Below are 24,597 nucleotides of genomic sequence, written 5' to 3'. Positions count from 1 at the left end.
AAGGACACCTATGACAACCCCTGGGAGAAGGAAATGACAACCCATTCCAGTATTCTTGCCTGGAGAATCCCAGCAATGGGCGAGCCTGGTGGGCTGCCGTCTATGGGGTCGCACAGAGTTGGACACGACTGAAGCGACTTAGCAGCAGTAGCAGCAGCATGACAACCCACAGCTAATATCATACTGAGCAGTAAAAACTGCAAGATTTTCCTCTAAAATCAGGAACAAGACAAAAATGCCCATTCTTGCCACCATTTCCTACTAAAAAGAGTCAGGATCCTTTGGAAAAATGACTGATTCCAGGTCAGGGACAGGAAATGTACAAGATAAGTCTGGGCTATCTTGTGCCAGAAAGCAAGAAGGTTATCAAAAATTAAGGTGAGCAAATCTAAAATACATAAGAATCAACTTAATAATTTTTCATTGGCCAAAATGGGGCAATTTAATCATCAAAAAGAATAATGAAAGCAATTCAAATATATGAAAATCAGTGCCTGCACAATAATATTTAAAAGCACTCATTTGTCACAACTGGAAGTTGCTAGAATACCAACCAGTTCATTATTCTGAAAACTGATAAATAAAAAACAATCATTGATTCTATCCTCCATCCACAAATTGTTTTCAGGGCAATCAAAAAAAATGATGAAAAAGTCCTCTATGTTAGGATTTTAGTTAGCAAATTCAGAAGGAATGATAGATTTAGAAACTCTTTTTTTTAACTTCTAAAGAAATGTTGACAAAATGTGGTCCACTGGAGAAGGGAATGGCAAACCACTTCACTATTTTAGCCTGAGAATCTCATGAACAGTATGAAAAGGCAAACAGATATGACACTGAAAGATGAACTCCCCCAGCTTGGTAGGTGACCAATATGCCATTGCAGAAGAGTGGAGAAACAACTGCAAAAAGAATGCAGGGACAGAGGCAAAATGAAAACAACCCCCAGTTGTGGATGTGACTGGTGATGGAAGTAAAGTCCGATGTTGTAAGGAACAATATTGCACAGGAACCTGGAAAGTTATGTCCATGAATCAAGATGAATTGGAAGTGGTCAAACAGGAGATGGCAAGAGTTAACATCCATATTTAGGAATCAGTGAACTAAAATGGACTGGAATAGGCTAACCTCATTCAGATGACCATTATATCTACTACTGTGAGCAAGAATCCCTCAGAGGAAATGGAGTAGCCATTATAGTCAACAAAAGAGTCCGAAATGCAGCACTTGGATGCAATCTCAAAAATGACGAATGATCTCTGTTCGTTTCCAAGGCAAACCATTCAATATCACGGCAATCCAAGTCTATGCCCCAACTAGTAATGCCAAAGAAGCTGAAGTTGAACGGTTCTATGAAGACCTACAAGACCTTCTAACACCAAAAACAGATTTCCTTTTCATTACAGGGGATTGGAATGAAACAGCAGGAAGTCAAGATTTACATGGAGAAACAGGCAAGTTTGGCCTTGGAGTACAAAATGAAGCAGATCAAAGGCTAACAGAGTTTTGTCAAGAGAACACACTGGTCATAGCAAACACCCTCTTCCAACAACACAAGAGACAACTCTACACATGGACATCACCACATGGTCAATACCAAAATCAGATTGAGTATATTCTTTGCAGCCAAAGATGGAGAAGCCCTATACAGTCAGCAAACACAAGACCGGGAACTGACTGTGGCTCATATCATGAACTCCTTATTGCCAAATTCAGACTGAAATTGAAGAAAGTAGGGGAAACCACTAGACCATTCAGGTATGACCTAAATCAAATTCTTTACCATTATACAGTGGAATTGACAAATAGATTCAAGAGATTAGATCTGATAGACAAAGTACCTGAAGAACTATGGACAGAGGTTTGTGACATTGGACAGGAGGTAGTGATCAAGACCATCCCCAAGAAAAAGAAATGCAAAAAGGCAAAACGGTTGTCTGAGGAGGCCTTACAAATACCTGTGAAAAGACGAGAAGCAAAAGTCAAAGGAGATATACCCATCTGAATGCAGAGTTCCAAAGAATAGAAAGGAGAGATAAGAAAGCCTTCCTCAGTGAGCAATGCAAAGAAATAGAGGAAAACAATAGAATGGGAAAGACTAGAGATCTCTTCAAGAAAATTAGAGATACCAAGGGAATATTTCATGCAAAGATGGGATAAAGGACAGAAATGGTAATGGACCTGACAGAAGCAGAGATATTAAGAACAGGTGGCAAGAGCACACAGAAGAAGTATACAAAAAAGATCTTCATGACACAGATGATCACGATGGTGTGATCACTTATCTAGAACCAGACATCCTGGAACGTAAAGTCAAGTGGGCCTTAGGAAGCATCACTATGAACAAAGCTAGTGGAGGTGATGGAATTCCAGTTGAGCTATTTCAAATGCTAAAAGATGATGCTGTTAAAGTGCTGCACTCAATATGCCAGCAAATTTGGAAAACTCAGCAGTGGCCACAGGACTTGAAAAGGTCAATTTCCATTCCAATCCCAAAGAAAGGCAATGCCAAAGAATGTTCAAACTATCGCAGAATTTCACTCAACCTATGCGCTAGCATAGGGAACCTAGCTTCCCTTGTAGCTCAGCTGGTAAAGAATCCACCTGCAATGTGGGAGACCTGGGTTCGATCCCTGGCTTGGGAAGATCCTCTGGAGAAGGAAAAGGCTACCCATTCCAGTATTCTGGCCTGGAGAATTCCATGGACTATAGTCCATGGGGTCGCAGAGAGTGGGATATGACTGAGTGACTTACACTTATGCGCTAGCAAAGTAATTCTCAAAATTCTCCAAGCCAGGCTTCAACAGTATGTGATCTGTGAATTTCCAGATGTTCAAGTTGGATTGAAAAAAGGCAGAGAAACCAGAGGTCAAATTGCCAACATCCGTTGGATCATAGAAAAAAGCAAGAGAGTTCCAGAAAAACATCTACTTCTGCTTTGTTGATTACAGCAAAGCCTTTGACTCTGTGAATCACAAAAAACTGTGGAAAATTCTTCGAGAGATGAGAATACCAGATCACCAGACCTGCCTCCTGAGAAATCTGTATGCAGGTCAAGAAGCAGTAGTTAGAAATGGACATGGAAAAACGGACTGGTTCCAAATTGGGAAAGGAGTACATCAAGGCTGTATATCGTCACCTTGCTTATTTAACTTATATGCATAGTACATCAGGCGAAACGCTGGGCTGGATGAAGCACCAGCTGGAATCAACATTTCCGGGAGAAATATCAGTAACCTCAGATACGCAGATGATACCGCTGTTATGGCAGAAAATGAAGAAAAACTAAAGAGCATCTTGATAAAGTGAAAGAGGAGAGTGAAAAGCTGGCTTAAAGGTCAACATTCAAAAAACTAAGATCATGGCATCCGGTTCCATCACTTCATGGTAGATGGGGAAAAAGGAGAAACAGTGAGAGACTATTTTCTTGGGCTCCAAAATCACTGAAGATGGTGACTGAAGACATGAAATTAAAAGAGTTTGCTCCTTGGAAGAAAAGCTATAACCAACCTAGACAGCATATTAAAAAGTAGAGACGTAACTTTTGCTGACAAAGGTTCGTCTAATCAAAGCTATAGTTTTTCCTGTAGTCACGTACGGATGTGAGAGTTGGACTATAAAGAAAGGTGAGCACTGAAGAATTGATGCTTTTGAACTGTGGTGTTTGAGAAGACTCTTGAGAGTCCCTTGGGCTGCAAGGAGATCGAACTAGTCAATCCTAATGGAAATCAATCCTGAATATTCATTGGAAGGACTGATGCTGAAGCTGAAATTCCAATACTTTGTCCTCTGATGCAAAGAACTGACTCATTGGAAAAGACCCTGATGCTGGGAAAGAGTGAAGGCAGGAGGAGAAGCGGATGACAGGGGATGAGTAATTGGATGGTATCATCAACTCGATATACTCAGTTTGAGCAAGCTCCAGGAGTTGGTGATGGACAGAGAAGCTTGACGTGCTACAGTCCATGGGGTCACAAAGAGTTGGACACGACTGAGTGACTGAACTGAACTGAAAGAAATGCTGGATCTATTCACAATTATCAATTGCTAAAACATGTGAAAAGTTTATGAAAAATATTCTAAAGTAGAAATGAAGCTGGTATCATTTAAACCCATGAACCATATTTCATCATGAAATATCAAACTATCAGACATCGTGTTTCCAAGATGTGATGAAATAGGAAATACACACCAAGCACTATGAAGTATTTAGAGCCTAAATTTAATAAAAATTCCAGATCTAACTATCTAAAAAAATAAGAGGAATATCATACAGAAGCAATCAGCTGTAAATTCAGGGAATATTCTACAGTGCAAGTGATATTATTTCTCAAGAAAATTAATGGTATAGGAAAAATGTTAGGGTAGTAGTTAAATTGAGTAAAAGGGACTTAAGACATGACAGTCAAGTGCAAGGTGTAAACTCTGCTTAGCTCTTAAATAAGATAAAGCAATGGTAGAGAGGATCTGTGAGACAATCATACGAATTCTAATATTTGCTGGATGATGGGTAGTATGAGGAGATTTTCTTAATTTTGGTGAGTATGATAATGGTATGGGGATATGATTTTATTTAAGTCCTTATTGGACATGCATACTGAAATTGAGTATGCTTTATATAATACTTTAGCTAAAAATAAAAGGATAAAATTGGAAAATACTATGAATTAAATGCCAACAAATTGCATGACTAGAAAAAATGGACAAATTCCTAGAAACTGACAACCTACCAAGACTGAATCATAGAGAAATAGAATATTTGAACAGACTAATTATTTGTAAGGAGACTGAAACAGTAATCAAAAACCTCCCAACAAACAAAAGTCTAGGACCAGACAGCTCCCTGGTGTATTCCAACAAGCACTTAAATAAGATTTATTACCCATCCTTCTCAAACTCTTCAAAAAAAATGAAGAGGAAGGAACACTTTCAAACTCATTTTATGAAGCCAAACAAAAACAAGACAAGGATACCACACAAAAAAGAAAATTCAAGGCCAATATCCCTGATGAACATAGATGCAAAATCCTCAACAAACTATTAGGAAACCAAATTCAGCAATACATTAAAAGCATACATCATGATCAAGTAAGATTTATTCCAAGGATGCAAGGATGGTTCATTGTCCACAAATTAATCAATGTGATACATTATATTAACAAAATGAAGGATAAAAACCATAAAATCATATCAGTAGAAGCAGAAAAACCTTTTGACAAAATTCAACATCCATTCGTGATAAAAACTCTCAACAAACTGGGTAGAAAGGGAAACATACATCAACATAATAAAGGCTTACATGAGAAGCCCACAGCTAACCAGTCAGTCCTAAAGGAAATCAACCCTGAATATTCACTGGAAGGACTGTTGCTGAAGCTGAAGCGCCAGTACTTTGGCCACCTGATGCGAAGAGTTGACTCACTGGAAAAGACCCTGATGCTGGGAAAGACTGAGGGAGGAGGAGAAGGGGACGACAGAGGATGAGACGGTTGGATGGCATCACTGACTCAATGGACATGAATTTGATCAAAGCCTGGGAGACAAGGAAGCCTGGCGTGCTGCAGTCCCTGGGGTCGCAAAGAGTCAGACATGACTTAGCGACTGAACAACAGCAGTAACTGCTAATGCCATACTCAATGGTGAAAAGTAGAAAGCTTTTCTAAGATCGGAAGCAAGAGAGGAATGCGCGCTCTCACCACTGTCAGTCGGCAGAACACTGGAAGTCCAGCCGCAGTAAATGGGCAAGAAAAAGAAAAGGAATCCAAATCACAGAAGAGTTCTCTATTTGCAGATGACATGATATTGTGTATATAGAAAACTCTGAAGACTCCACCAAATAACTATTAGAACTAAGAAACGAATTCAGTGAAGTTTCAGGATACAAGATATATATATCAGTTTGTTTCTATACAATAACAAACTATCAGAAAGAGAAGTTAAGAAAACAGTGCCATTTAAAACTGCATCAAAAAGAATAAAATGCTTAGGAATAAATTTAACCAGGAGGTGAAAGACTTATACACTGAAAACTATAAGATATTGATGAAAGAGACTGAAGAAGATACAAATAAGTAGAAACATGTTCCGTGCTCATGAATTGGAAGAGTTAGTATTTTCAAAATGTCCATACAACCCAAAACATTCTTACAGATTCAATGTAATCTCTATCAAAATTCCCATGGCATTTTCCCACAGAAATGCTGTTCACTCACTTGTGTCACTTTGTGTCCCCATGGACTGCAGCATGCCAGGCTTCCTTGTCCTTCACTGTCTCCCACAGTTTGCTCAAACTCATGTCCGTGGAATGGGTGATGCCATCCAATAATCCCCTTCTTTTCCTGCCTTCAATCTTTCCCAACATCAGGGTCTCTTCCAATGAGTCAGTTCTTTGCATCAGGTGGCTGAAGTATTGGAGCTTCAGCTTCAGCATCAGTCCTTCCAGTGAATATTCAGGATTGATTTCCTTTAGAATTGATTGGTTTGATCTCCGTGCAGTCCAAGGGACTTTCAAGAGTCTTCTCCAGAACCACAATTCCAAAGCATCAATTCTTCAGCACTCAATCTTCTTTATGGTCCAACTCTCACATCTATGCATGACTCCTGGAAAAATCACAGCTTTGACTGGACCTTTGCTGGCAAAGTGATGTCTCTGTTTTTTAATATGCTGTCTAGGTTTATCATAGCCTTTCTACCAAGGAGCAAATGTCTTTTAATTTCATGGCTTCAGTCACCATCCACAGTGAGCCCAAGAAAATAAAATCTGGTACTGTTTCTATTTTTTCCCCAATCTATTTGCCATGAAGTGATGGGACCAGACGCCACGATCTTAGTTTTTTTAATGTAGAGTTTTAAGCCAACTTTTCAGTCTCCTCTCTCACTTTCATCAAGAGGCTCTTTAGTTCTTCACTTTCTGCCATAACGGAGTTGTCATCTGCATATCTGAGGTTACTGATATTTCTCCTGGCAATCTTGCTTTCAGTCTGAGCTTTACCCAGCCTGGCATTTCGCTTGATGTACTCTGCAGAGAAGTCATAAGTCACCGTGCAGGAGGTCGCCATGAGGCCCACTATTGAGCCACCAGGTGGGAGATGTAACAACTGCAGCACCATCACACCAAAGCAGTTCTCACGCTCTTGTGAGAGTTCTAGGCTTCTCAACCTGGATATCTGACAAAGGGACTGGGAAGCCCCTAGGAATCTGACTTTGAAGGTCAGTGGGATTTGACTACAGAACTTCCACAGGACTGGGGAAACAGAGACTCTTGGAGGGCACAAACATAACCCTGTGTGCACCAGGAAACTTCCATAGAAATAGAAAAAATAAATCTAAAATTTGTGTGGAACCACAAAAGACCCTGAATAACCAAAGTAATCCTGTGAAAGAACAAAGTTGGAGACATCACACTTTCTGATTTCAAACTATATTGCAAAGCTGTAGTAAACACCAACAACCAAAAAACAAACAGACCTTGAGGGAAGGGGCAAAAGGTAAAAGCAAAACAGACCTTTTCCCTGAAATGCGAAACTGTAGTCCATTTAACTGTATATCCTTGGGTTAGTTGTTCAGTTGCGCAAAGACTGGATTTTCTCTTATGTAAAATGAAAGTCCTAACAACATCGAGGGCATCAAATGAGAATTTGTATGTGCAAGTCCTTTGTGAATTGTAAAAAACTACATTAAGATTAGTGGGTTGTTTATTTACACAAGTTTTTGTATACACATATTTTGTGAGAGAAACGGGATTTCAGATGATCTTTGTTGAGTGAGTAGGAATTAGATTTGCAGAAAAGAGGCGATCAGTCAGCTGTGCAGAAATGGTATGATATAATAAAGAGTAACTTAAAAAAAGAATGAGCTGAGGAAATATTTTAATAAAATAAAATGACTAAATATTAATAAGAAGGAATGTAATGGAGGAAAAATATTCTTACTTAAAACTTAAACTATGACTGCTTTTGCCTCCTGAAGGTGGAGGAAGAGTGTGTAAATACCATATGAGTAGGAATATAAATCCCATATTATTTTCTTCCATATGAGAGGGTGGAATTTCAAATTCATCAAGTTCTGGGCTACTCAAGAGAAAGTCTCTGAGTATACTGCCTTAGAGACAATGTTAGTGAGCAGCCTGATATCTGAAGGCCAGCTCAGAGCCCAGGGATTAAGCTATATAACAAGATAATCCAGTTTCCTGCAGAGTTTTGTGTGAAGGGTACCCTAAAATGGAGTAGCCAAAACAATGTGAAAAGACTCCTGAGAAGGAACAGAAGAAAAAGTGCTTTAAAAAGAGTTGAGTTTTGAATCCAGGGTCTTTTCAGAGCAGAAGAAAGAGAACAGGGAAAAGAGTGAGAACTTTAGATTTATGACAGCAGAAATTCAGAGTCAGGGATGGCCGTAAGAATGAAGACCGTACTCCCCTTGCCCGACCTCCCCCATCTTTTTGCTCCTGCTCAGAGATTTGCAGACCCCTAGAGAGGGAACTGGACCTCCCATTTGAAATGGGTAGGACTGTCAAGCATATTTAAATAAGAATGTCTCCTGACAAAGAGATGGAAAAATACACACAAACATATGGTATTAGCATAAAAACAGACACATAGGTCAAAGGAATAGAACAGAAAGCCTAGAAATAAACCCACATATATGGTCAATTAATTTATGACAAAGGAATCAAGAATATATAGTGGGGAGAAGATAGTCTCTTCAATAAATTGTGTTGGGAAAATTAGACAGTCACATACAAAAGAATGAAACAGGACTCCTATCTTACACCACACCCAAAATCAGCTCAAAATGGATTAAAAACTTGAATGTAATACCTGAAGCCATAAAACTTTGGAAGGAAATATGGCGGGGGGGGGGGGGCATTCTCTGACATTTGTCTTGGCAGTGATTGGATTTAACACCAAAAACAAAGACTATGAAATCAAAGCAACAAATGGGACTGCATGTGTTACTAGAAAGATCTGTACAGCAAAAGAAATCATCGACAAAATAAAAAGGCATTCTACAGAATGGAAGAAAATATTTGCAAATCATGTATCTGACATACTATATATATTACAGAAAAAGAACAAACAATTCAACTAAAAAGTGGGCAGAGGGTCTAAATAGCCATTTTCCCAAAGAAGACATACAGTCGGTCACAGGTATATGAAATGGTGCCCAACATCACTGACCATCAGGGAAATGCAAACCAAAGGCACCATGAGATATCTCACATCGGTTAGAATGGCTGTTATCAGAGACAAGAAATGCGTGTTGGCGAGGATATGATAAAAAGAGAAACTTTTGTGCACTTTTCATGGGGATACAAATTGGTGCAGCCACTGGGAAAAACTGTATGGCGGTTCCTCAAAAAAGTAGAATTTACAAATGATCTAGCAATTACACTTCTGGGTATTTATCTGAAGAAAAGGAAAACACTAACTCGAAAAGATATCTGCATCTTCATGTTCATAGCAACATTACATAAAATTACCAAGATATAGATGCAACCTAGATGACCATTGATAGATAAATGATAAAGAAAATGTGATGTATAACTTAAATATATATATGTGAATATTATTCATCCATAAAGTATATTTTGCTTTTTGCAATAACACTGATGGACTGCAATGGCATTATCTGAGTGAAATGTCAGAGAAGGACAATACTGTATGATTCCACTTATATGTGATTTCTAAAAAACTAAAATAAAAAACTGACTCATAGATACCCAGAAAAGATTAATGGTTGCCAGAGGCGGTAGGTAGAGGGTAGGTGAAATGGTTCAAAGCTGTAAACTTTCAGTTACACGTAAGTAAGTCTTGGAGCTCTAATGTACAGAATAGTGTCTATAGCTAACAATACTGTATTGCAGGTTTAAAAGCTGGTAAGAGAGTAGATCTTAAAAGTTCTCACCACACAAAAAAAGAACCTGTAATTGTATGAGATGATGACTGTTAGCTAAACTTTCTGTGGTAATTGTTTCACAAAATATACACGTATGAAGTCATTATATTGTACACCTAAAATGAGTACAATTGTCATAGATCAATTATAACTCAAAAAAAATTTAAATAAGAAGGTAAAATGGAGGGAATTCCCTGGCAGTCCAGTGGTTAGGACTCCACACTTTCACTGCCACGGGCCTGAGTTCAATCCCTAGTCAGGGAAACAGGATCTCCCAAGCCACACGGTGCAGCCCTCTCCCCAAAATAAAAGGCAAGAAAGGGAGGCCACAAGAGTGTAAAATGTTGGTAATTGTTGAAGTTGATAATTATTGACCTAATTAGGACTGAGGTTGACTATACTATTATCTCTACTATTATCATACTTTGGTGTATGTTTACATTTTTCTACAAAAAAAGTTACAGAAAAGATGGAGCTGTTTTTAACCTGGGATGGTGTATGTTACTGGTTGAGACTACATTAAAACATGGTTCAACATTAAGGCAATGTTTGTTAACAGCAAAAAACACAACTCACAGTGTAATTACATTAACCCATTATATTTACTCATGTTGTATAAATAAATAAGTGAATGAAACTGAAATTCACTCAGTTGTGTCGAACTCTTTGTGACCCTCTTTGGAATTCTCCAGGCCAGAATACTGGAGTGGGTAGTCTTTCCCTTCTCCGGGAGATCTTCCCAACCCAGGGATTGAACTCAGGTCTCCTGCATTGCTGAAGAATTATAAATCATTATAATGAGCAATGGTTGTAAATTTATATTTCTTGAGATGAGATGATTATTAACTGGATTAGTGGGTAAGTTTTAAACCATCAGCTGAATGTGGGTGATAGATGAATTTTCCTACATGTACAGAAAGTCTATCTAAGTATTTTATTTTCGTAAGGAAACAAGCTCAGTGAACAGTAAAGCTGGTTCAACTACGTGGGAAAGCACATAGCTCATGTGTGCCACTGGCAGAACCCCCAGTACAGGGAAGAGCAGGTGCTGTTTTCCAACAACACCTCCTTGTGTGTGTCCCGATACTATAGTTAGAAAATGGCTCAAAATTTTAGTTGCTTTTCCCAGAACTCAAAGATCGCTTTCCTGTTTATCTTGGTGGGATGCCTATATTATACTTGTGATTTTTCTGCTCTCTGTAACCTATTAAAACAAGATTTACGCACATGGGAAAACAAGAGGTCATCAGTTAACAATCAGATGCTTGATTTCCTGAGCAGAAAAGACACTCTCTTGTGCATTTTAAACATTTTTAAAGGAGGAATAGGACTAGTCCCTTGACAATAAAGCCTGTTCACTGGATTTTCCTCAAGAGTCAACACAGTCACTCTAAATTCATTTCCTCATTTAACTCTGTCCTTTGCGTTTAACCTCAGCTCTGCCTCTTTTTTTTTTTTCTTGGAAGATTCTTGTCAGTTCACAAAGGTTACTGCTTTATAGTTTCAGTAAACATTGGCCAGAACACAAGAAAACCAAAGAGGTGGACAGTGAGTTTTGGTCCAAGTTGGTCTGATATGGTGATGACAGCAGCTCTTCCATTTTATTTTAATTCTTTCTTCAATTTTTAGAGCAGTTGCTTTTGATTAGGCTGGGGGAGGGAATGAGTTGTACTAATTCCTGGCTTGGGGAGACACGAGCTTTTGTTCTCCCTGAAGTATTAGGCAACACTCCTCGTGCTGCTCATCTCATGGGTTTACTCGTTTCATTTTCTATAAATGGACATAAGAGTAGTCCTCATCTCATGGTGATTATAAAGATTAAATGAGTTAATATTTGTAAAATGCTTAGAACAGAGAGTTTGGCACAAAGTACCCTCTATAGGGTTTATAAGATAAATTCCTGCATGGCAGTGTAGATCTTCTCTATAATATTTGAATAAATGACAACAGCTACATTGTTAGTTCTAGGATCTCCTTGGTGAACTGGTCATTCACTGGCTATTGCATGGTCAGCAGATGGTTTGGTGAAACTTCACTAATCTGGAATGAGTTCACAGATTATTAAACCTGAGTAACTGAAAACTCTGAAATCACTGATCTTTGCAAGTATTTGAAACATTTTATATTCATTCTACTGGTGGAAACATTGAAAGTGTCACATTTGACTAAATATCTTCAACATATACATGTTTAGTTTGTGATTTTGTATACTCAATTGGAACAAAATGAAAGCTAATAAAGGTTTTGATATGGACAGCTATTAAGTAGGTATCAGCGAAATATATGGAAAAAAAAAAGCATACAGAGATGTAAATACACTTCTTTGAATGCCACAGACCTAAATAGGAAGTTTCAAAGATATAGCTGGACTACTTTTAACATCTACAAAAAATTAAATTTAGAAGAATCAAAGTCTTTGTAGAATAACTGTATCTCAGTAAATGTGAGAATAGTTAAGAATCAGTTATCATTACTACGCAAAAGGAAGTCAAAGAAGTTTTAGATTTCACTTGTATTGAAATTACATTTTATTTTTATAATTTACGTACATCAAAATGTTTTAACAGCTAACTTTTAAAAGCCATTTTTAAGGCTTCCTAAATTAATCTATCTGAAATCTTGATTAGTGCAATGGACAGGGCTCTGCTTAGTCGATCAGTCATCTCCGACTCTTATGCGACCCCATGGACCACCAGGCTCCTCTGCCCATGGGATTCTCCAGGCAAGAATACTGGAGTGGGTTGACATGCCCTCCTCCAGGGGATCTTTTCCACCTAGGCATCGAACCCAGGTCTCCTATATTGCAGGCAGATTCTTTACCATCTGAGCAATTCCTTTTTCTTTCTTCCCATCCCACCCTACCCAGATCTCTCTCTTAAGGCATTTACTCTGAACTCCAGGTTGTCATTATTTGTTTACATTTCTGCCTCCTGCATTGAACTATATATCTCCTGAGTGTATGTAGAATAACTATTTCACTGGTGTGACACTGGACAGTCTGGCGGGCAGCATGCTCCTAGTACACTGCCAGGTTCCTCTGTACATGGAATTCTCCAGGCAAGAACACTAAGTGGGTAGCTATTCCCTTCTCCAGGGGCTCTTCCTGACCCAGGGATCAAACCTGGGTCTCCTGCATTACACGCAGATTCTTTACCACCTGAGCCACTAGGGAAGCCCAATACACTGTTAAACAGTCTAATTAGTAATACATGAAACAATGACACTTTATTTAATAAAGCTTTGGGAAAAGTTGGATATACGTCTGAGATAGATCCAAGTCTTGATTTTTTACAGAGTTGGATTTTTAGTTTGGTTTGGAATTTGAAGCTGTGGACAAAATACTTATTTGAGTATTCCAAAGGTCAAGCTAATTGGAATCACCATCCCCTTTCACCAGACTGGATCCCCAATATACTGTTTACTTATATGGCAGAATTTAATGACAGTTTTAAGTTCTGTGTAGTTGGTCAAGAGTTTTTGGATTCAGACCAGTTTTTCTAAAAATATTCTATAAGGTGAACGATAATTCCTTATAGTCTTCTGCTTTTAACCTCACACATTTCAGCTCTTGTGTTGTTAATCTCAAGGACTACTGAAGTTACCTGCAGTCTATTCACATGATATACAAGTCTAACACAGCGTTTCCCACATTAGACGTGCTCAAAAAAGGCTGTAAAAATCTAAATCACAGCCCTTTTTATTCTAAAAATAAATGGCAGGCAGAAAGAAACACCCTTGGCTTATTTCTGGTAAGGTTTCTATGTTCTATAAAAGAAAGAACTGTATTCATCAGCATAGCACATATTTTAATAACAGATATTTTTGTTTAAGAAGTCGTAAATGTAGTAACGCTTATTTGCCACCCCTTCGGCCCCCGCCCCCATCCACTTTTCAGGAGTCGTTGCAGCAGTGTGAGCTTAAGTGCCTGAATGTGGACACTGAAGTGAGCATTGATTACCTTAATTAACTAGGTAGCCAAACATTTTTTCACGAGGTTTTAAACTCGGCAAGATTTCACAGGGCTTAAAAATGGTATTAAAAAAAAAATCACACTTCAGTACCTTTAAATTTGGCTCAAAATGGGCACAGGGGCTTGGGTTGACACCACACATTTTTGGTTTTAACCATTCCAGGCTTTCCTGAAATACAATACGCCTTGTTTTACAGCTTGTTTACAATACACCAAGGAAAAAGGAGCCTTGGAATCTTACAGAATCTGATTCCTGGATTCAGTTTCAGATCTGCGTGACCTTGGGCAAGTTTCTTTACTTCTCTGAATTTCCGTTTCCTCCGACGCAAGACGACGATGGCAACAGCCACCTTGCAACCTAGTCTGGAGCGCGCCTGGAACACACCCAGCTGGCCCCACACAAACAGCAGCCATATTAAGGCCGCCCAGCTCGGCGGCGACTCCGCGGCTGCGCTCTGCCCAGCAGGTGTCGGCACCGCGCGGGGCGCGGGCCCCACCCTTCCGCCGCTCGCGGGCGGGCCCCTCCGCGTCCCCGGCCCGCCCCGGGCGGCGTCAGCGCGGGCGCGCGGCGGCCGCCCCTCGGCCCGCCCCTCGGCCCGCCCCGCGCCCGCCCTCGCGCGCCGCCCGCCCGGGTCGGCGCGGGGCCGTGGTGTACGTGCAGAGCGCGCCGAGCGAGTGGCGCCCGCACGCCCCGCGCTGCTCCGCAGGCCGGGCCCGGCCGCCCGGAACGCCGAGGCGGCGGCGGCCAAGGCGGCGGGTCTCGCGCGCCGGGCCCGCGTGCCCGAGCGGAGGTCGCCGTCCGCCGCGCAGGCCGCGCTTCCTCAGCCCGCGGCGGCGATGCTGCGCTGAGGCGGCGGCGGGCGCGGCGCGGCGCGACCGAGGGACGAGGAAGCGGCCGGGCCGAGGGCGCGGGGCGCCGGTCTCCTGAGGCAGGGGGCGGCGGGCGCATGGCGCAGTGACGGCCCCTGCCGCTCCGCCAGCTCCCCGGCCCCAGGCTAGGCCGTCCGGCCGCCACCGCTCCCGCTCGGCCGCCGCCGCCGCCGCCGCCATGGCCAATGACAGCGGCGGGCCCGGCGGGCCGAGCCCGAGCGAGCGAGACCGGCAGTACTGCGAGCTGTGCGGGAAGATGGAGAACCTGCTGCGCTGTAGCCGCTGCCGCAGCTCCTTCTACTGCAGCAAGGAGCACCAGCGCCAGGACTGGAAGAAGCACAAGCTCGTGTGCCAGGTCGGCGAGAGCGTGCCTGCCCCCGGAACGGGCCGGCAGCAGCAGCCGGGCCCCGCGCCGCCGCCCAGGGCCGCCGGAGCCAGGGAGGCCAGGAAGGCGGCGCCGCGCCGGGATCGAGCCGTCGAGGCCGCGGGCCCGCGGGCCTCCGGAGACGTGGCCAAGGCGAAGGCGAAGGCCAAGCCCACGGCCGACCCCGCGGCGGCCGCGTCCCCGCCCCTCGCGGCCCCGGGTGGCCAGGGCCGGGGAGCGGCGGCCGCCGAGGCGGAGCCCGCCAAGGAGGAGCTGCCGGCCCGCCCGTCGCTGTACCAGGAGAAGGCGAACCTGTACCCGCCGAGTAACGCGACGGGCGAGGGGCTGAGCCACGGCGGCGGCCTGCGGCCCAACGGGCAGACGAAGCCGCTGCCGGCACTGAAGCTGGCGCTGGAGTACATCGTGCCCTGCATGAACAAGCACGGCATCTGCGTGGTGGACGACTTCCTGGGCAAGGAGACCGGGCAGCAGATCGGCGACGAGGTGCGCGCCCTGCACGACACCGGCAAGTTCACGGACGGGCAGCTGGTCAGCCAGAAGAGCGACTCGTCCAAGGACATCCGAGGCGATAAGATCACCTGGATCGAGGGCAAGGAGCCCGGCTGCGAAACCATCGGGCTGCTCATGAACAACATGGACGACCTGATCCGTCACTGTAACGGGAAGCTGGGCAACTACAAAATCAATGGCCGGACGAAAGTAAGTGTGTGCTAGGGGTGGGCGCGGGGCGAGGAACGCGGTTTGTGTGTGTAAAAGGGATTTCCTTCTTGTGCAGCAACCCGTGGAGAAAACGGATATCGTCCACCTACTGCCGGTTCACGCACTTGTGTCTAATTCCTGGTCTTCTGGCTAAACTTAGGCTCCCCTTGAACGCTGCTGTTTTGTCTCCTCCTTTACACTGTTTTAGTCGCTTCAAACGTCGCAGGAGTTGTAGCCGCGCAATGGGGATTATCGGAGTGCAACCCAGAGCAAGTGCTGGGTTCTACCTCAGGCTGGTGTTTGCATCGGCTTTTAAAGTCCCTATGAGCTTTGAACCAGTCATCAGACTCTGGCTTACACGGTCGAAGGTTGCATGTTTAGTTAATCTGCCAGCTGACCGCAAAAAGGTACGTTTAAAATAAGCATGTAGGCCGAAGACTACTTGCTTTCAGGAAGAGCTTGGCTTCTCCCCTCCCCCTCTTAGAGCTCGCATCCATCTCCCTGTCCCTACTGTTTTGAAACCCATTACTAAACAGGAGAAGAAGTATTTCCGTTTTCAGACCTCTCTGTGTAGGTAGGTTACATTTTTAGCATAGGTTTCCTTTATTTGCTTTTGTTAGTATAATCCCTCTGTTGAAAAAGAACTGTTTATCTTCCTGGAAAAAAATACGGAATTGGAGCAGGAGGGAGGGCTCACTCTAACGTCTCAATTTGATGAAATCTCTTTGTTTTCTCTTTCCTATTGTAGATTTTTCCTTAACAGAATCTTTCATTCCTACCTGGTCTAATCCCTCTTCCCTCCAGTAATTGATAAACTCTTCCCTTCTTTATACTCTCTTTCCGTTTGACTCCTCAGATCTTAGTCTTTTCTTTGTATCCAGTTCCACTCCAGGCCACTCTACTCCACCTTCTTCCACTATTCATCTCTGTCCGATATTGTGAGTGTGAGGAGATTGTTTAAAGAGGTCATCACACGTGGGTGTTTATACACAGACACTGAATCTTCCCAGTAGTTCTTTTGTGTGTCACATCGTCTGTTTTCGCAGTCGTTGTGTGTGACTCAAGGCTGAGCATAGGCAATAAGGAAAGTTCTAAACGTGAAAATTCGGTGAGAAAATACAATGTAAAGTCGAATTTATGAACCGTTGCTTCGTTGTTGGATGAAGGCACATGTCTTAATATCATACAGTCTCAAAGGTTGAACGCTTACTTAACTTTAAGCTGGAAGGAAAAAAGGGCCTGATTAAACCCCAGCTTTGGTCTTTAATGAAATTTTCATTTATATGCATGTATATTTTTCAACTTTTTATGGACCAAATCTGCATATTGTCGTGAACTCTAGAGCAGGAAAAGCTTGAAGGCATATTAATATAACGGTACAAAACTGACCCAAGTATGTATGTAGTTGGGGCACAAGCTTAAGGTGAAGTAATGAAAAAGATAGTGTCCTAAATCTTCCTTGATCTGCTTTCCTTAGTTAATTTAGCTTTCCAAATTAAGCTAAATCCTCTTCTCTCCTATCTTCCTGTTTTTAACTGTCCTTCTCAGGGAAGGAATAGCAGTCAGCCCAGCTCTTACAAAAGTGTCTCCTAATGGGAGGCTGTTAGAAAATAGCCAACCCCTTCCTGGGAGTGCCTGTGGCTGAAGGGCCATTGAGGTTTTAAATCACCTGACTACACAGATCATGTGAAGGAAGGATGGATTTTAAACTCTTGAGATTTGATTTTAGGCTTGCTTACCGCAATTTCAGGGACACAGTTTCAGGATCTGTGAATAGTCTCAGGGACTCCTTTCATTGTACTTCTTGGATGAGAGAGGTTTTGGTAATCTTGTTTGATTGTGTGATTTTAAGCATTCCTAAAAGAAATTGAAGATGCTTACTTTCAGGAATGGGAAGGCAGTCAAATTACCAGCCACCATATAATGAGCAAACTCAGTATGCTGTTACCAGATTAGGCTCAATACAGACATGGTCACAGTGTGTTTAATCCTCTGAAGTAGGTAATGTTATTCTTACTTTATGTTTGGGGATGTTTTAGCTCCTGGCTGGCGAAGACCTACCACTTAAAATAACCTAGCTGGGAATTTTTGAGACCTTAAAAAGGGAAGAATTCACCTAGATTTGTTAGGCAAAATCTGTGATAAGCCTTTGGTGTGACTTTCCTAGCCCTGTTTTATTTTAAAAGTTCAGTCTGAGATTCTATAAATGTTTGAGCAAAATAAAAAGTCTGTGATCAATTATGGTTATATACATCATCAGACCAAAATTAGTGAGAACAGACCTATTTTTGCAAACAAGCTAGCCTTAATTTGGTTATATTTGATAAAAATGAGGGTAATATTCGGGAGAAAACGGAGAAGTCAATGGCACCCCACTCCAGTACTCTTGCCTGGAAAACCCATGGATGGAGGAGCCCTGTGGGGTCCATGGGGTCGCTAAGAGTTGGACACGACTGAGCGACTTCACTTTCACTTTTCACTTTCATGCATTGGAGAAGGAAATGGCAACCCACTCCAGTGTTCTTGCCTGGAGAATCCCAGGGAAGGGGGAGCCTGGTGAGCTGCCGTCTATGGGGTCACACAGAGTTGGACATGACTGAAGCGACTTAGCAGCAGCAGTAGCAGCTGGGATTCAAACAGGTCATTCAGAACATCAAGCCTGGTGCTTTTTCCACCATACTGGATGTGGGAAGGATATTAAATGAGAAGATATAGATTGCTTAGCACACTATTGGAACTAAAATTTGGTGTACCTATTTTGTGAGAGCATTAGCCTTGTATGTGAATAATTGTAGTTTATATCAGGACTATATAAACAGTTTTATTAGCTGATTATACAGTATTTGTTTCAGGTAGTAACTGAAAAGCCAGTTAAATTTATCTGCCTCATCATGCTTATTTCAGTATATCTCTCTCTTCTTAAAAAGAAAAGATTATTTTTGGCTGTGCTGAGTCTTTGTTGCTCTGCGGCCTTTCTCTGGTTGTGGCGAGTGGGGGCTACTCTCTGGTTTTCATTGCTCTGAATTCTCTTGTTGCAGAGTACGGCCTCTGGGGTGCGCAGGCTTAGTTGCCCCATGGCACGTGGAATCTTTCCGGACCAGGGATCAAACCTGCATCCGCTACATTGGCAGGCAGATTTTTAACCACTGGACCACCAGGGAAGTCTGTTCACTGTAACTCTTAAGAGAGGCATGATATGGGTGCTGTATATTCCGACTGAATAGCAACAGCAATGTGAGTGCAAGAGAAGGTCTTCAGTTAAGTGTTTTATTATCCTTTACAATGTTATGGTGACTTTGAAAGGTACTTGCCTCGAATATGTGGTATTTTTCTCAGATTTTCACAGCAGCTCTGTAAAACATTTAGGTTGTTGGTGTATTATACCTGTTTAGAGATTAGAAAAGTGAGCCTCAGAAAAGTTAGGTCACTTGTTGAAAATCCTGCAGCATATGTGTGTGAGTGAGTCTCTCAGTCGTGCCTGACTCTTTATGACGCCATGGACTGTAGCCTGCCAGGCTCCTCTGTCCATGGGATTCTCCAGGCAAGAATACCGAAGTGGGTTGCCATTTCCTTCTACTCCTGCAGCATACCAGGACTTAAATTCAGGTTTTTTGACCAAGATTTGATGTTCTTCATTTACATAATCTGTTCTGTATGGTCTTTGTATATGTCAGGGCCTGCTAATGAGAGGATGTATAGTTTATAATTGGCTGTGGCTCATTTGGTATTTTTTTCAATTTCTCCCAAGTTTCTGCTTCCGGTATGCTTATCTGGCCACTGTTTGTCCAGCTACTTTAAAAGAGGAACTAGAAGGAAAGGATGAAAAAAATACAGGAACATGAAGGAGAAAAACAGGAAGATGATTGTGGTCACTGAGCTCCAGTTTCCGCTTTCTCTGGTCCTTTTTTGGGATTTTCCTCCTTTCTGCCCTTAAACTACCCTTTGATCCTTTAATTAGTGGATTTTAATGCTTTTTCACACCCTTTCGTCAACACGACTTGCTGAGGTGTCTAATACGAGGAGGGAATCATGGCCTGCTGATTGTGAAGAGTAACATTGTGTGGGCTACAATAAATCATAGGTGCCTTTAACTTGTGGGGTAGAGGAAGAATAATACAGAGGAACGCAAGTCCTGGGGAAATGCGGAGCTTCAGTAGGAGCTTCTTAACCACTCTGAAGGAAAACATTTGCCTGTTAAAATAAAACTGCTAGGATCATATACGTATTTTTTGAACTTTGTCTAAAGCTTACTCTAAGGTGTGATAAAACAAGACCAGTAAGCAGCAGATTGTATTCCTGAGAGTTTTCACCAGTCCCACAGTTGACTGGGCAGCTCTCGCTGATTTATGGCTTCTAGAGCAAAGGACCGGATAAGGAAAGACCTGATCCTCTATCATCACTGCCACAGAGATGTGGTGTCAGTCCTCTTAGATACTACAGAGAGAACCAAACAAAACTGCAGTGTGTGGGCTCAGTAGCTGCGGTTCCCTGGCCCTGGAGCGCAGACTTAGTAGCTGTGGTGCCTGGGCTCAGCTGCTTTGAGGCATGTGGCTTCCTCCTGAATCAGGGATCAGTGTCTCCTGCATTAGCAGGCAGAGTCTTTACCACTGAGCCACCAGGGAAGCCCCTGAAAGAACAGTCTTAATAGGTTGTGACAGACAAGTTCAACTTTGTAGAGAATACATTTAGTATGGTGAATTAGTTTACACATAGGGTAGTTTCTTTCATTCTAAAGGAATTTTATTTTAAATTAACAAATTGTTGTTTAAATGTGTGTAACTCTTCCCTTATCTACTATTTAATAAGCGTCAGAAATGTCCTGAAACACCTTAGTCACACAGGAGGAGGCATCTGAACTCAGGATAGTGGACTTTGTGCTGCGATGAGACCTGGGTTGGATCTGGATCTGCCAGTGTTTCTGTATCCTTGAGCCAGTTGCTTAATCTTTCTGAGCCTCAGTTACTCCATTTGGAAAATGGTGTTAAATGATGCCTGTGTTTTCTGTTTCTCAGGCTTCCTGTGAGGAGTGTGTATAATCATGGGTGTAAAAGCACTTTTTAAATTGTAAAGCACTATGCAAAACTTTTCTCATTTAAAAAAATTTCTCCTTTTCTGATTTCTTTCTTTAAAAGAGTTCTGTGCTTTTCTTGTCTTTCCCTCTTCAATAAGCTGGAGGAAAAAAAGACTTAGAATGATCACCCATTTTTGACTTCCCCCTACACATACACACACACACACACACACACACACACACTTTTTTTTAAGGAGAGGAAATAAGTCCCAGAGAGGTTAACTGACTTGTTCAAAGTCAGAGGGCTGGTGAGTGACAAAACTGCCTGACTTTTGACTTACTTCATTCTTGTATCTGCAACTTGATGCCGCATCTCCTGTAAAAGTTAACTATTCCCACTTAACTAATTTTGGCGTGTTTTGTGCCATTTTTGAGGCTGTGCTTGAACATTTATGACTTCCTTCTCCCTTTTATTCCCATCACTCTGCGGTTTGTTTGGCTTATCTGATAGTTTAGTTAAAATTTTCCTGCTCTCTGTAATTCCTCCCTGACTACCCTAGGTGTTTATTCACCTCTTTTTTTTTGCTCTGCTGTTAAAGCCATTTTCCCTGAAGCAGGCCTACTGTCTCTTATTTCCTTAGTTGGAACTGTCTTCCTGCTCTGTGTTTCTGATTTATGTGTTCATTCTCTGCTTCCCTTTCCCCCTTTTCCCCTATCAGGCATGAAATCTTTGTTCATCTTCTAGGCTGTTTTCTGAAGCCTTAGCCTTCCCAGTATGCCTTTGGATTGATGTTATCAGCCTAGTTTTTATTCAGTTTTTCTCTTTAGGCTTTTAAAGCAACACCCGCTGTTTCAGTCTGCCTTTCACTTGCATGCATTCCTGGACAGTGTTTCATAGATGCATTTTAATGCTGCGCTTGTATTCTACCTCCCTTTGCACTTTGCCCTTGTTTCTGCACTTGAAACATTGTTTGTGACTACAGGATGGCCTTCAGGTCATATTGAACCATATTCATAGCTTGTCTTTGACTCTTTCTGTTCCAGCTAAAAACTTTCCATTCTAAAAAACAAAACAAAGAGACAGAAAAAAAAACTGACAAATGATTAACCAAAGTCTTCCCTTACAATGGTTTGTTTCATACCATATTTCTTACTCCAGACTGAATTGTTCTGCCATCTTTATTGGAATGTTTTGTATTTCAGTTATCACATTTTTTCAGAACCAAGTCACAGTTTTTATTTCTTTTTTTTTTCAAACGTACTTCTTTCTCTTTGGCTGGCTGGGCCTTCGTTCCTGTGCCCGGGCTTTCTCTAGTCGTGATGAGCAGGGGCTCCTCTTGGTTGCCGTGCATGGGCTTCTCATTCTGGCGGTTTCTCTTGCTGTGGAGCACGGCTCTAGAGAGTGTGCTCAGTAGTTGCGGAGCAGAGGCTTCGTTGCTCTGCAGCATGTGGGATCTTCCCAGGTCAGGGATCCAACCCATGTACCCTGCATTGACAGGTCGGTTCTTAACCACTAGACTCCTAGGGAAGCCCCACAGTTTTATTTCTGAAGAGCTTGGATAGTATCTGTACCCTCTGTCTGTTTGCTCATAGAAATCACTATAACATTTTCTTAGGTTTGGAGTTTTCATTTTCTTTATTTAGTGTCCCAAATCCAGTTTCTTTCCCAAAGCAAAATACATGTACTCTTGGCTCCTCCTTGTCATATTCTGAGTCCTGTCTTGATAATCTTTTCATTTGTTTGTTGATTCACCAGATAATATGAAGTGAGTGCTTTCTATGTACAGGTGCTGTCCTCAGAGCTAGGAGAACCTGAATGGGAACAAAAATGCCCCCTTCTCATGGAGTGTAAATTCCACTTGAGGTGTGGGGTAGGGCGAGGGAGTTAGCAAAGAGATGTGTAAGTACATGATATGTCAGATGGTAAATATTAAGAAATTGAACAGGGTAAGGACCGAGTGATGATCAAGGGGGGTATTCTTTTATATAGGATTGGTTAAATAATATATTTACAAAAGACTTGAATGAGGTGAAGGGGGCTGGGTTCTAGGGAAGCGTGGGAGAAGAACATTCCAAGTAAAAGTGTTAAATAGCCAGAACAGTGACCCTGGCATGGAGCGTGCTGGGTGTGTTCCGCAAACAGTGCGGAGAAGGCCCCTGCCACCACAGTGGAGGGAGAGAGGGAGGGAGCCAGACGGACGTGGCCAGTGAGGAGGGGGCTGGGGACGGGCATTTCGGGAGAATGTCGGCTCTAAGCCTTGGCGAGAGCCCTGGCTCTGTCCTGGGTGCTGCGGGAGGCCCCTGGAGAGTTTGTTCTGGAAGGTCTTGGTGGCGCTGTGTGAGAGTGCACAGGAGGCAGCGAGCGTGGCAGCAGGAGAGCCGGGACGGAAATGCCTGCAGCAGTGCCTGCAGCAGCCTTGGCTCTCTGAGGTGGTGGCTTTCCTCAGAGCAGCAGCTGCAGCCCTGCAGGGAATTAGGTGAATTCTGGGTATTGTTTGAAAGTAGAGTCACTGAGATTTGTTGATGAATTAGATGGAGGAATGAGAGAAAGGAAGGAGTTGAGGACGCCTCCAGGTTTTGGCTTGAGCAATTGGAGGGAAACAATTACTATTTTATCTTGCTCTGACTCCCCTGCCTTTCTCCTCTTGCCCCACTTTTTAAGCTCCCATTTGTAGCAGAAATTGTTGACACTTATTTCGCAGCCAAAGCCAGAAGAAAAAGGTTCCATGCAGTGCTTCTCCACGTTCCTTCAGGCTGGCCGTGCTCGCTGCTGCCGCTGCTGGCCCCCAGCGCCGTCCTTCCCTCCCAGAGGCTTTCTGGCGTCTTGGCCCCACATGCTGCACGCTCCCGCTGGCGCTGCTGTGGCCCCTGCAGGACGTCTTGAGGCGCTTCTGGTGCTGTCCACAGGCAGGGCTGTGCGCACTCAAGATGGTGTGTAGATACAAATCCACGTAAAAAGAATTACATAGATTCTGAAATTTAGGGAAACTGGGGAAAATTGGATGGTTCAACGTGAGAGACAAGCATAGGTTTAGATTAAACTTCAGAATAAAATTAGGAACAGAACATCTTCATTTAATCCTATTGTTGGAAGTAAAGCCACTGTAGAAGATTGAGGGAGAATGACCATAAAATATGAAAGATAATTCCTGAGGTATTGGTGCAGACAACTATTTTCTGCCTTTTTGCTTCCCTTCGCACTTCTCTCAGTACATCTGTGAGTTCTTTGACTGGTTTATGCTCCCACAATTCAGATCTTCCACATCCCTTTGCATCTAGCTTAAGTCCCATTCCCCATCCCCGAATCTCTCTCAGCTCTGAACCTCCATTGATCTCTCTTCTCTCAAAAACTATCTTCTCCAGAAAGTTCTAAGGACGAGGACCTGCTTTATACTCTTCTGTCTTACACAAGACAGGAAACTTTTCATTGTTCCTGTTATTTGTTATTCACGTGTTAACACGCAGTGACTTGCCCTCAACCTGTACCTTTCTCCTCTGCTGCCCCTCTTCCCATGTCATCTAACTGCAGTAAGACTTCTTGAAAGTCTGTGAGCATTTTCATCCTATTGTGCTCAACTCTCCTTTCTGTGCTTACTATGCTATTTCTAGTCCCTATTTTCCAGATAAAAATAACCCAGGCCAACATGGCCTGAACTATTTTTAACTGCAAGTACTGGGAGAAAGTTCTGAAAGTGAAATGAAATTATAGCCACTGTGGTAGAACCCTACACATCCATGAATCTCATGGGGAAAGGCATGTACATCTTT

The 24,597-nt window shown here is 42.6% G+C and overlaps 1 protein-coding gene and 1 long non-coding RNA gene across 4 annotated transcripts in view; one reads left to right on the top strand and one right to left on the bottom strand.

Annotated features, from left to right (window-relative positions):
* Positions 1–14,345, bottom strand: part of LOC148775918 (uncharacterized) — a 42,031-nt gene extending 27,686 nt beyond the window's left edge. The window contains exon 1 of the long non-coding RNA XR_016038822.1: positions 14,106–14,345. This is a non-coding gene — a long non-coding RNA (uncharacterized LOC148775918). The remainder of the gene's footprint in view (positions 1–14,105) is intronic.
* Positions 14,346–14,537: 192 nt separating this feature from the next.
* EGLN1 (egl-9 family hypoxia inducible factor 1) overlaps positions 14,538–24,597 on the top strand; it is a 60,693-nt gene continuing 50,633 nt past the window's right edge. For 2 of the 3 annotated variants that reach the window (XM_055425815.2, XM_088841834.1), the window contains exon 1: positions 14,539–15,818. In XM_055425815.2, coding sequence (XP_055281790.1) covers positions 14,913–15,818 — 906 coding nt within the window. In that variant the 5' untranslated portion in view covers positions 14,539–14,912. Of the gene's footprint in view, positions 15,819–24,597 lie in introns of all 3 variants that reach the window. The other variant, XM_055425817.2, reaches the window with a different exon arrangement.

The sequence above is a fragment of the Moschus berezovskii genome, chromosome 12 (genome assembly GCF_049115385.1).
Source record: "Moschus berezovskii isolate FMDL1 chromosome 12, NW_MosBer_1.0, whole genome shotgun sequence".
Classification (NCBI taxonomy): Eukaryota; Metazoa; Chordata; class Mammalia; order Artiodactyla; family Moschidae; genus Moschus; species Moschus berezovskii.
The sequence above is the reverse complement of the archived record's forward strand: the minus strand, read 5'-3'. Positions and strand labels throughout refer to the sequence as shown.